At 41.9% G+C, this 13,108-nt stretch overlaps 1 protein-coding gene across 4 annotated transcripts in view; it reads left to right on the top strand.

Annotated features, from left to right (window-relative positions):
* Window positions 1–13,108, top strand: part of ATP11B (ATPase phospholipid transporting 11B (putative)) — a 293,818-nt gene that overhangs the window by 137,740 nt on the left and 142,970 nt on the right. For all 4 annotated transcript variants that reach the window (XM_029616746.1, XM_029616747.1, XM_029616745.1 and 1 more), the window contains exon 15: window positions 3,384–3,452. In XM_029616746.1, the coding sequence (XP_029472606.1) occupies window positions 3,384–3,452 (69 nt within the window). The remainder of the gene's footprint in view (window positions 1–3,383; window positions 3,453–13,108) is intronic.

Raw genomic sequence — 13,108 nt, 5'->3', positions numbered from 1 at the left:
AAAGTTAGCAAGGCTATGGATAAGCTATATCCTCTTCCAGAGGAAGCAATTGACATACTGTGGGTGCCTAAGGTGGACGCGGCGGTGTCCGCAGTCACCAAAAAGACCACAATCCCGGTTACGGGTGCTACAGCCCTGAAGGACCTGCAGGATGGAAAGTTTTTGAAGCCTCGGCACTGGGAGTGCAGGCAGCTATGTGCAGCAATTTTGCCTTACGAGCACAGCAAGCAGGACGTCTGGAAGCTTCGCTCGCTTATAGTGAGGATGCACTTTATGATCTGTTCAGGACTTCAGCCAGATCCATGGTGTTGGCAGTCTCGGCTCGTCGGCTCCTTTGGTTAAGAAACTGGTCGGCGGATATTTCCTCCAAGGCTCAGCTGGGGTCATTGCCTTTCAAGGGTAAATTGCTTTTTGGCAAGGACCTAGAGGATATCATTCAATCCCTGGGGGAGAACAAGGTTCACCAACTGCCAGAGGATAGGCCCAAGTCGAGGGACTCCTTTTCTTCACGGTCTCAATTCAGAGGGAATCGGAGATTTCGTCCGTCCAGAGCTTCAGCTTCTTCCTTTCGGCAAGCGTCCAGTCGCCAACAGTCCTGGTCTCAGCCTTTTCGTGGCCGACGCTTTGGCAGAACCGGGGCTACCCAGTCTGCATCTGGGGCCAAATCTTCCCAATGAAGGGATGCCAACCTATTCCTCGGTTCCAGCTGTCGGGGCAGATTGTCCCTGTTTTACGAGGAATGGGTCAAGGTGACGTCAGACCAGTGGGTCCTTACTGTGATAAATCAAGGCTATGCTTTAGATTTTGCACACCGCCTTCCGGGACAGTTTCTGGTCTCCCCATGTGGTTACGAAGAGAAATGACAGGTAGTACAAGATACCTTGCAACGCCTTCTTCAGCTTGATACCATCACCCTGGTTCCTCAGGCGGAGAAGCGAAAAGGGCGTTATTCCATTTACTTCGTAGTCCCCAAAAAAGAGGGGTCCCTCTGACCCATTCTGGATTTGAAGGGCGTAAACCGCTGCCTCAGGGTGCCACGTTTTCACATGGAGATGTTACAGTCAGTCATTGCCTCGGTAAGAAAAGGAGAGTTTCTGGCGTCACTGGACCTAACAGAAGCGTATCTTCACATAGGAATTCTGGCTGGCCACCAGACGTTTCTGAGGTTCTCAGTGCTGGGTCGCCATTTTTAGTTTCGAGCTTTGCCCTTCGATCTTGCCACTGTGCCCATAATGTTTACCCCACGGTAATGGTTGTGGTGGCGGCTCATCTGTGCAGAGATGGGTTCCTGATGCATCCATACCTGGACGACTGGCTAATTCGGGCAAAGTCTGAGTCGCTCGGCCAGGTGGCAATTTGCAAAGTGCTTCAACTCCTGCGATCACTGGGTTGGGTGATCAACTTAGCCAAGAGCCAACTGGTGCCCACCCAGTCTTTGGAGATTTTGGGAGCTCTATTCGACACTCAACAGGGGAGAGTGTTCCTTACCTCGGACCGAATTGTCAAGCTACAAGCACAAGTGCGGGACTTATTGGCCAACCGTCTCCCCAGAGTGCGGGATTATTTGCGGGTTCTCGCTCCATGACTTCCTCCCTGGAGCTGGTGCCCTGGGCCTTTGCTCATATACGTCCTTTACAGTCAACGTTGCTTTCGCGTTGGAATCCAGTCTCCAGTTTCATTTACCTCTCCCTCTTACAGATACAGCACGCTCCAATCTAGATTGCTGGCATATCTCGGACAACTTATCCCAAGGAGTTCCCCTGGAGGTACCCGAATGGACAGTGGTGACCACAGACGCCAGCCTCTCTGGTTGGGGAGCAATTTGCCTGAGGAAGTTGGTGCAGGGTCAGTGATCCCAGAAAGAATCTCAGTGGTCGTTCAATCGTCTGGAAACCAGGGTAGTGTGGTTAGCGTTGCAAGCGTTCCGCCCTCTCCTCCAGGGGAAGTCAGTCAGAATTATTTCCGACAACGCGACCATGGTGGCTTATATCAATCGCCAAAGGGAACCATGAGCCAGCCAATGGCCACGGAAGCCTGGCAGCTGATCAGCTGGGCGGAGAAGCATTTAGTAAGTATTGCAGTGTCTCACATAGCAGGAGTCGACAGCGTTCTCAGTTGGCACCGCCTCGATCCCGGGGAATGGGAGCTCGCAGGCGAATCTTTCCAGCTCATATGCGACACGTGGAGGAAAGAGCTGTGTTTGCCAATAAGTAATATCTGGGAGATCAGGCATTTTGCATTCATGGGTGCCTCTAGATCTCCCCATCAGCCTAAGAGGTGGAAGTCTGGAGTAGGGGCCATGGAGAATCCCACTACACAACACATTTCTGCAGTCATATCTCATCAGATGCTCGGAAGCTTTGGACAGGGCCCCCACATGTGTAGCACATTCCCTCCAGCACCTGGAACTGGAGAGAGGGGGTTAAACTTTTGAAATAAAGAAATAGTTTTGACAGCTGCAGCTGCCTGTACATGCATAATATGCATTTAAAGTCACAGCTTGTAACCACTTTTCATTTCAGATTTGTGAATTTATCAGTTTCATGTCTGCGAGGAGCAGCAACTTTTTTTTACATGTGCATGTTCAGGGGAAAAAAAAAAATCAAATGACATCCAGTCACACAAGTAGGATATCTGTGGTCTTTTCTGGCACGCTTATGTTTTATGAAATCATTTATTTAGTAGGGCTGAACCAACAGTTTTAAAGGGGGAGGAGAAAGGGGAAAATCCCTTTCACACTGCCAGCTGACCCTGAAGAAAGAGCCTCTGCCCTTTCAACCCTGAATCCAGCTGGGGTTTCAGGATATCCACAATGAATAGACATAAGAGAGATCTGCATGCACTGCCTCCATCACGTGAAAATCTCTCATGGATATTTTGAAAACCCTTCCGGCTGGGGGTACTTGGAACACTCCCATATTATCCAGCCATGTGACAACATATGACTTGTCGCAGCTCGATTTTTATCCACGGCAGAAGAGGCATTTTCCTGTTCCCCCACGTTAGCAAGTTCTATGGCCTTTGATTGTTCCCCTATCTATCCAAGTCTCTGTTTCTAGATACTATATATATATATATATATATATATATTTCACAGATTTTGTTGCACCAATAGTGGACATTGACATCCTTAACTAGGATTGGTTATAAAATGTTTTCATATATCATTGGGGGGGGGGGTGGAATTTATTTTTGTTTTCTGCAGTGTGCCACACCCAGCGGTGCTGTACACTCTGATGTATTAGCACATGGGAGTTTATAGAAATGTTTAGCTGTGCAACCATTTGGATTATCCATAGCAATGATTCTTCTGTAGAGAGCAATGAAACCATTCACCAGATCACTCTAATTTCAGCGTCTGATTTGTGTCTTGTTTTATATAGAATGGGTGTTAAGTTTACTGGGACAGATGGAGAAAGCATGGAAATCAAAGTTCTTGGAAAATTAGAAAGGTAATGTTTCAGCACCAGCTCCGAGATCTGTAATCTGAAAATCACTTTAACATGGATATGGTATTTTTATTTTCAGCTGTGCACCCTGAACATAAATGAGTCCAATGCTATTGTGGCTTGAAGGAAGCAGTTTCTTAGGATTGTCTTTGGTTGCAAAGTGGGAAATATTAAAATGTCAATGTTGATATCTTGCTTTGCCATTGTACATTACATTTTTTGTTTGTTATATGTATATGAACGCTGATGCACTAAAAAGTGTTGAAATAACTATGAGGCCAGGTGGGGGTGCATGTAAGTTCCCAGTCAGTCCAATTTGTTTTTGCAAATTTATTGACTGCTTCTCCTGGGAAAACGCCAGAATGTTTTACAAGGAGAACATAAACACAGTGAACATAAAACAGTCACTTAAAACCGATTGTCAGTAGTGTTTAGGGCCTGTCGTGTTATCCTTGATTGAAATCAAGAACAGCTGTAGACAAAATGCCTGCAGTCTGCAATGCCACGTCCTCCTGCCCGGGTAGACCTGGCCACCTCCATTCTGCCGATAGATGCGCAGAATGGTATGGAGACAAGAGCATCATCTTTCTTTTCGCTGCCACTGTAAAGTGAAGAAAACAGCAATCTTATATATTTTTATTTATTTATTTAAAAACTCTTCTATACCGTCAAGTTAATTCACCATCACAACGGTTTACAGAAAGGCACAATAAGGAAAAACTGTAATTGGTATAGATTACAAATTATACATGTGCCAACAAAGAACGGTAACATATTTTAATAAGAAAGGACTATGTGTTAATTAAGGAGTGGAGAGAATGAGACGGGATTTAAGGAAACTGGAAGAGTGGTCGAAGATATGGCACCTGAGATTCAATGCCAAGAAGTGCAAAGTCATGCATATGGGGAGTGGAAATCCGAATGAACTGTATTTGATGGGGTGGGAAAGGCTGATGTGCATGGAGCAGGAGAGAGACCTTGGGGTGATAGTGTCTAATGATATGAAATCTGCGAAACAATGCGACAAGGTGATAGCAAAAGCCAGAAGAATGCTGGGCTGCATAGAGAGAGGAATATCGAGTAAGAAAAGGGAAGTGATTATCCCCTTGTACAGGTCCTTGGTGAGGCCTCACCTGGAGTACTGTGTTCAGTTCTGGAGACCGTATCTACAAAGAGACAAAGACAAGATGGAAGCGGTACAGAGAAGGGCGACCAGGAAGGTGGAGGGTCTTCATCGGATGACATTCGAGGAGAGATTGAAGAATCTAAATATGTACTCCCTGGAGGAAATGAGGAGCAGGGGTGATTTGATTCAGACTTTCAGATACTTGAAAAACTTTAATGATCCAAAGACAAACCTTTTCCATCAGAAAAAAATCAGCAGAACCAGAGGTCACGAGCTGAGGCTCCAGGGAGGAAGACTAAGAACCAATGTCAGGAAGTATTTCTTCACGGAAAGGGTGGTGGATGCCTGGAATGCCCTTCCGGAGGAAGTGGTGAAGTCTAAAACTGTGAAGGACTTCAAAGGGGCGTGGGATAAACACTGTGGATCCATCAAGTCTAGAGGACGTGAATAAAGAGGAGGCAGCAAAACACTGCACGGAGCGGCAGTAGCCACAGAGGCATTCACAGAGCGGGATGCCAGTGGTTAGTGTTCCACCTTCACGGAGCAGAAGGATGGAGGGCTGCCATCTCCAAAAAAAAAACCAAAAAAAACAGGGGTGGGTAAGAGTATGGGGCAGGGGTGTGGCCTGCTTATTGCAGCGGTTGCTACCCCTAATTGAGCTGGATGTTCACTTGTATGCAGATCCGGCGCTGCTCTACATTGGTGGTGGGGTGGAGGGGAATTAGGGCTGGAGGGTACTGGAAGCCAATAGTAACAGGTGGGAGAGAGTAAAAGATAAAAAAAAAAAAAAAAAGGATAAAGTGCGTAGCTTGCTGGGCAGACTGGATGGGCCATTCGGTCTTCTTCTGCCATCATTTCTATGTTTCTATGTTAAGGCTTATATGTCGGTTGAAAAACTGTCAAGCGGTTCAAATCTAGCATTAATATGCAATTGGAGATATTAGAGGAAAAAATCTGATTACTTGGTGTGTCCTTATCTTTCAACTGTTTTCCTCCTTCTCTTTGTCTTTATAAAAAGCTTGTTTAAAAAGCCAGGTTTTCAGACTAGTTTTAGTTTCAAATTTACCTGCAGCCTTATTTCGAGTGGCATGGAGTTCCATAGAACAGGTCCAACCAGCGACAGTGCTCTCTCCCTTACCTGAGTGAGGCGTGCTGATTTAACAGAAGGAATAGTTAGTAGAGCTTTATTAGCAGATCTAAGGTTTCTGTGTGGTACATGTACGCACAGTGCTGTGTTAAGCCAGTCGGCCCTTTCATCATGGATTAGTTTATGAATTATACACAGTGCTTTGTATTGTATTCTTTGTTCAATTGGAAGCCAGTGTAGGTCAGCATGTGTACCTGTGATGTGGTCTCTTTTCTTTTTGCCTGTTAAAATTCTAGCAGTGGAATTTTGCAATATTTGGAGTGGTCTAATAGTAACTTGAGGTAGTCCTAATAGCAGAGAGTTACAGTAGTCTGTGCTCGCGAATATCTTTGCCTGTAGGACTGTGCGAAAATTATTCAGTGTTAGCAGGGGTTTCAGTCTTCTAAGGACCATTAGTTTGGCATAACCTTCTTTTAATTTCTGTGAAATGTGTTGTTTCATGTTAAGCTCAGGGTCAATTATTACCCCTAGATTCCGTACTTTTATTGCTAACTCTACGGTTAGATTATTTTTGATTGAGATTGTAGGTTGTGTAAGGTGTATATTTTTTCATTCTAGGTGTAAGAATTCAGTTTTATCAATGTTTATTACCAGTTCCATTTGGTTTAGGAGGAATTTGATTATTTCAAGATACATATTAGCCAGTTTCATTGTTTCTTCGATTGTGTTTACGATGGGTAACAGTAGTTGTATGTCATCCACGTATATGTAGAGTATTATTCCAAGTATTTACCTCCTCCCAGTAGGTGACATACTGGGAGGAGGTAAATGTTAGTGTTGCGGACAGGGCTGAACCCTGTGGGACTCCTGTTTGTAGTTTAACTTTGTCTGATAGTGTGTTTTTTATTTGTACTTGGAAAAATCTGTTGTTTAAGTATGACTCAAACCAGTTTGTTTTGTTATTGAGTCCTATTTCCTTTAGTCTATTGATTAGTATTTTGTGATTTACAGTGTCAAATGCTGCAGAGAGATTCAATAGAATCAGAATGTAATGTGTTCTTGTATCAAAGCCTCTTAAGATATTGTCTGATAAAGCTAGTAATAATGTCTCAGTACTGTCGTATTTGCGGAAACCATGTTGTGCAGGATCTAATATGTTATTACTTTCTAAGTGGTTTGATAGTTGTTTTTGAACTGTTTTTTCAATTAGTTTGGCTATTAGGGGTAAGTTGGAGACTGGTCTATAGTTGCCCAGATTTAGGGGTCACGGTTCTTTTTCTTAATGATTGGCTTAATTATGGCTCCTTTCAGGATATCTGGCATTGATCCTTCATCTAGGGAAAAATAAAGCCTGTGACAAAAGATCAGAAATGTTAGCTCTAACAGTTACTGATTGCTCACTATTGTGCTTCAGTGGGGAAAGGAAAATATTAAACACTACTTGTTTAGTAGATTCAGCTTTTAATTTAGAGAATATGCATAACCCTGAGTAACTCAGTGCTGTATATGCATAAATCAGTCACAAGGACATATATATATATCTATATATATAGATATATATAGATATATATATAGAGAGAGAGAGAGAGAGATACTCTCAATAACTATTAATTGAAACCCATTAATAATTTTCAAAATACAATACCCTTTACTGAAGTATATATTTTTTCATATAACCTATTATGCAATAAAAATCTCTTATTCATATCCAATCGCAACTTAATTCAACTAACTGACATCAGCATGGTAGTGGTTGCCGTTATACGGGTAAATCAGAACAAGACCAAAGGAATAACGGCTGTACAGAGTTGATATGGAGCCATTCCACTGCAATGCCTCCTGTAGCACATACTTCATTGAGAAGATGCTATTTGAAAGCAAAAAGCAGAGAGAAAAATCATTCAAGCAGGATAGTCGTCCTCACACATGGGTAACATCAACAGGTGGAGCCCCAACTTGGAAAACTTATGTAAAAGTTTCTAGAACTTTGACTTGGCACACTGAGCATGCCCAGCATGCCCTATATCACATGACCTCACCCTCTCCAGTCTCTCTTTCTGCAGAGCTGCAGCATCACAGTTGGTGAGCTCTAATCTTGGTAATAGGAATAGCTTGGGCGTTGCTGTTGCCAAACAGACACTATCTAATTGGCTAGCAGATTGCATCTCCTTCTGTTATGTCCAGGTGGGACTGCATCTTGGGGGTCAATTCAAGGTTTATTCTGTCAGAGCCATGGCAGCGTCTGTGGCCTACTTGCGAGAAGTTCCTGTGGAGATCATCTGCAAGACTGTGACGTGGAGTTCTTGCCACACATTCGCATCTCATTACTGTCTGTATAGTGATGAGCGATACCAGAGTAGGTTCGGCCAGTCTGTCCTGCAGAACCTGTTTGAGGTGTAGAAAACTCTCCCACCTAGGGCCTGTTTGGGTTCAGGCTGCCTCCCCCTCTGTTACCAGCAGCACTGGTGGTGTTGTGTCCGTTGGCATCTGGTTGGGCATCTGTTGGTCCCCTTTTGTGTTGGTGAGCAGCCTGTACCTAGGGATTCACCCATGGTGGGAGGACTAACATCCTGCTTGTCCTTGGAGAAAGCAGAGTTGCTTACTTGTAACAGCTGTTCTCCGAGGACAGCAGGATGTTAGCCCTCACGAAACCCACCAGCCACCCCGCAGAGTTGGGTTTCTCCTATTTTTTATTTTAATTAGAATTCTTTGTTGCAAGACTGGAAAGGGACCCCATGTGGATAGTGGCATGCTGAGCATCTGATGATGTCACCCATGTGTGAAGACTAACATCCTGCTGTCCTCTGAGAACACCTGTTACAGGTAAACAACTCCTACTATGTTTGTCTATAAAGAAGAGACTGTTCAGGAACTTTGAATTCATCGCTTTATGTTTTTGGAGGATATAGATATCTGGAATTTTGAGTTTTAAAAAATTTTTTGATTCACAGAGTGATTTGAAAGGACATACTTTATTAAATATCGAACACTCTAAGCACTGAAAATTCTATAAAGTTCACTATTGGTTTTTGTGCTATATGATGAGTGGTTTTAACAGATTAAGTTGATTGGTTATGAATGTGAATCTTTATGGGTAGAAATCCCTTGTGTGTTGGGGAAGACTATAGTGATAGGAGTATACTACCGTCCACCTGGTCAAGACGGTGAGACGGACAGTGAAAGGCTAAGAGAAATTAGGGAAGCTAACCAAATTGGTAGTACAGTAATAATGGGAGACTTCAATTACCCTCTCTAAATAGACGTCATGTAAATATGATTTTACTTAATGTGCTGTTTACTTACAGAGCCATCATAACACCTGCAGGCATACCAGCGTTTTTTGCTTTGAGGTCTTGCCACTTCAGGTCACATTTAATCATTGGCTCTAGTCCTTTATTCTACTACTTAAATTTTTTTAAGTTTTTTCATTTTTTCATAAAATTCTGTATCGGGGTTGAATCTTCTTTGAAATGACTTAAAATGTCAAAGTCACAAATCAGTCCGACGCGCGTTTCGCATCGCTGCATCAGGGACTGAAACACACTCCGCTTCAATTTTTTACGGATTGGAGGCGGGGAGACAGAGTACAGCGACTTCGCCAATGTGAGCAACGCTGGATTTACATATTAAATACAGTGCATCCTCATGGACTCAATAAAGAAATTGAGTGGGTCCATTTTATGTAAATGTCATCTTCACAGCTGAATTCTACTGACTTCACGCACAGCTGAATTGGATTGATTTCATACAGCTGAAAAATCATTTAAATTCAGTGAACTTCTCGCGGCAACTTTGCTCAGACGCCGGTAAGAGGAAACGGCGGCAAGGTTGGGTGAGTTTACTGTTGCTCATATTCAGCATCCCCAAGGTATGTGCCAAATTATTTTACATTAATATAAATGTGCTCTATTAAGTAACTGCAAGTTGTTTGTCCTCCGCAGAAAATTAATAGCCAAGCAAGTAATCTGAGTAAAACGGGGCAATCCGTAAAAAATTGAAGCGGAGTGTGTTTCAGTCCCTGATGCAGCGATGCGAAACGCGCGTCGGACTGATTTGTGACTTTGACATTTTAAGTCATTTCAAAGAAGATTCAACCCCGATACAGAATTTTATGAAAAAATGAAAAAACTTAAAAAAATTTAAGTAGTAGAATAAAGGACTAGAGCCAATGATTAAATGTGACCTGAAGTGGCAAGACCTCAAAGCAAAAAACGCTGGTATGCCTGCAGGTGTTATGATGGCTCTGTAAGTAAACAGCACATTAAGTAAAATCATATTTACATGACGTCTATTTAGAGAAGATTTGCACTCGTTGTGTTTCATCATAACTGTTTCTAGTGTGTAGACTTCAATTACCCCCATATTGACTGGGTAAATGTATCATCGGGACATGCTATAAGAGATAAAGTTCCTGGATGAAATAAATGACAGTTTTATGGAGCAATTGGTTCAGGAACCAACAAGAGAGGGAGCAATTTTAGATCTAATTCTCAGTGGAGCACAGGATTTGATGAGAGAGGTAACGGTGGTAGGGCCGCTTGGCAATAGTAATATGATCAAATTTGAATTAATGACTGGAAGGGGGACAGTAAGCAAATCCATGGCTCTCATGCTAAACTTTCAAAAGGGAAACTGAGAAAATGAGAAAAATAAAAAAAAACTGAAAGGAGCAGCTACAAAGGTAAACAGTGTGCAAGAGGCATGGTCATTGTTAAAAAAAAACAAACAAAAAAAAATCCTAGAAGCACAGTCCAGATGTATTCCACACATTAAGAAAGGTGGAAGGAAGGCAAAAACTATTACCGGCATGGTTAAAAGGTGAGGTGAAATAAGCTATTTTAACCAAAATATCTTCATTCAAAAATTGGAAGAAGGATCCAGCAGAAGAAAATAGGATAATGCATAAACGTTGGCAAGTTAAATGTAAGTCATTGATAAGACAGGCTAAAAGAGAATTTGAAAAGAAGTTGGCTGTAGAGGCAAAAACTCACAGTAAAAACTTTAAAAAATATATCCAAAGTGGAAAGCCTTGAGGGAGTCAGTTGGACCGTTAGATGATCGAGGGGTTAAAGGGGCACTTAGAGAAGATAAGGCTATCGCAGAAAAATTAAACTATTTCTTTGCTTCGGTGTTTACTGAAGAGGATGTTGGGGAGATACCCATTCCAGGGAAGGTTTTCATGGGTAATGATTCAGATGGACTTTACCAAATCACGGTGAACCTAGAAGATGTGGTAGGCCTGATTGACAAACTGAAGTATAGTAAATCACCTGGACTGGATAGTATACACCCCAGGGTTCTAAAGGAACTAAAAAATGAATTTTCAGACCTATTAGTGAACATTTGTAACTTATCATTAAAATCATCCATTGTACCTGAAGATTGGAGGGTGGCAAATGTAACCCCAATATTTAAAAAGGGCTCCAGGGGCGATCCGGGAAACTACAGACCAGTTAGCCTGACTTCAGTGCCAGGAAAAATAGTGGAAACTGTTCTAAATATCAAAATCACAGAACATATAGAAAGACATGGTTTAATGGAACAAAGTCAGCATGGCTTTATCCAAGGCAAGTCTTGCCTCACAATTCTGCTTCGCTTTTTTGAAGGGATTAATAAACATGTAGATAAAGGTGAACCGGTAGATGTAGTGTATTTGGATTTTCAGAAGGTTTTTGACAAAGTTCCTCATGAGAGGCTTCTAGGAAAAGTAAAAAGTCATGGGATAGGTGGTAATGTCCTTTCGTGGATTACAAACTGGCTAAAAGACAGTTCTATAAAGTTAAGATAAACAACTATGTATCTCAACCGATCAGTTCTAAACTTGGCGTCCCTCAAGGATCCTCTTTATCCCCGACCTTATTCAACATTTACCTGCTCCCACTCTGTAACCTACTTTCTAAGCTAAATCTAACCCACTACCTTTATGCGGACGATGTCCAAATACTTATTCCTATCACCAAATCCTTGCAAGAAACTCTTCACTTTTGGAATTCATGCTTCCTCTCCATATCCAATCTCCTTGCTGATCTCTGTCTAGTTCTGAATACCAACAAAACAGAATACCTCCTAATCACCCAAGAAGGCAACTATCAACTCTCCAACACTTATCCTTCGGCACCACCTCCTCTACCTACCCAGGTCAGAAACCTAGGAGTCACTATGGATAACCTACTGAATTACAAAAGTGTTATCAGTAACACAGTGAAAGAATGCTTCTTCAGGTTCTAAAAAGACTCAGACCTTTATTGTACCCCCAGGATTTCAGATCAGTTCTGCAAGCAATCATATTTTCTAAAATTGATTACTGCAACTCCCTTTTACTTGGTCTCCCAGATATCTCTCTAAAACCGCTACAAATGCTCCAAAATGCCACTGCCAGGATCTTAACTAAAGCAAAAAAAAAGGGACCACATAACACAATATTAAAAAATCTTCATTGGCTCCCTATAAAATACAGAATCACCTACAAAACCCTTTCATCCATCCATAAATCCATTTACAAAGCCTCATACCTAGACCTCAGGATCCCATTCCAGTTACATACTTCCTCCCGTCCACTGAGAACTGCGCAAAAAGGTTCTCTGAAAACCCCTCCACTCAAAATTTCGTCAAACAAAAGAGCCTTCTCCACTGCAGGTCCGATCCACTGGAACTCTCTACCATCGGATCTCAGGCTTGAACAATGCCCCCTCACTTTTAAAAAAAGACTTAAAACTTGGCTGTTCTCTCAAGCCTACGATTGAGTTCTATTCTCAAATCGCTCCTCCAGGTCTATGCCATATAATACCTCTTGCTCGACATCTAAACAATTAATTTTCCAATCCCTCCTATCTATTTTGCAGATACCTTATTCATAATTGATTTTAATCGCCTGTATATAACATTTCTATTACTACTGTTGTTTTTAATGTTATTTGTTATTAGTATTTATTCAATTTTCTCCAAGTTCATGTTCCTGTTCCATGTAAGACACACATGTTAAGTCACCCCAATGTTATATGTAAACCGAAATGATTAGCAACATTGTTGCTAGAACTTCGGTATATAAAAATGTTAAATAAATAAATAAATAAATAAATAAATAAATAAAAGACAGGAAACAGAGTAGGAATAAATGGACAATTTTCTCAGTGGAAGGGAGTGGGCAGTGCAGTGCCTCAGGGATCTGTATTGGGACCATACTTTTCAATATATTTATAAATGATCTGGAAAGGAATATGACGCGTGAGGTTATCAAATTTGCAGATGATACAAAATCATTCAGAGTAGTTAAATCACAAGCGGATTGTGATAAATTGCAGGAAGACCTTGTGAGTTTGGAAAATTGGGCATCCAAATGACAGGTGAACTTTAATGTGGATAAGTGCAAGGAGATGCATATAGGGAAAAATAACCCATGCTATAGTTACACAATATAGGTTCCATATTAGGTGCTACTACCCAAGA

This window comes from Rhinatrema bivittatum, chromosome 9 (assembly GCF_901001135.1).
Source record: "Rhinatrema bivittatum chromosome 9, aRhiBiv1.1, whole genome shotgun sequence".
In the NCBI taxonomy this organism is placed as follows: Eukaryota; Metazoa; Chordata; class Amphibia; order Gymnophiona; family Rhinatrematidae; genus Rhinatrema; species Rhinatrema bivittatum.
Note: the sequence above shows the minus strand (reverse complement) of the source record. Positions and strands in the feature narration are given on the sequence as shown.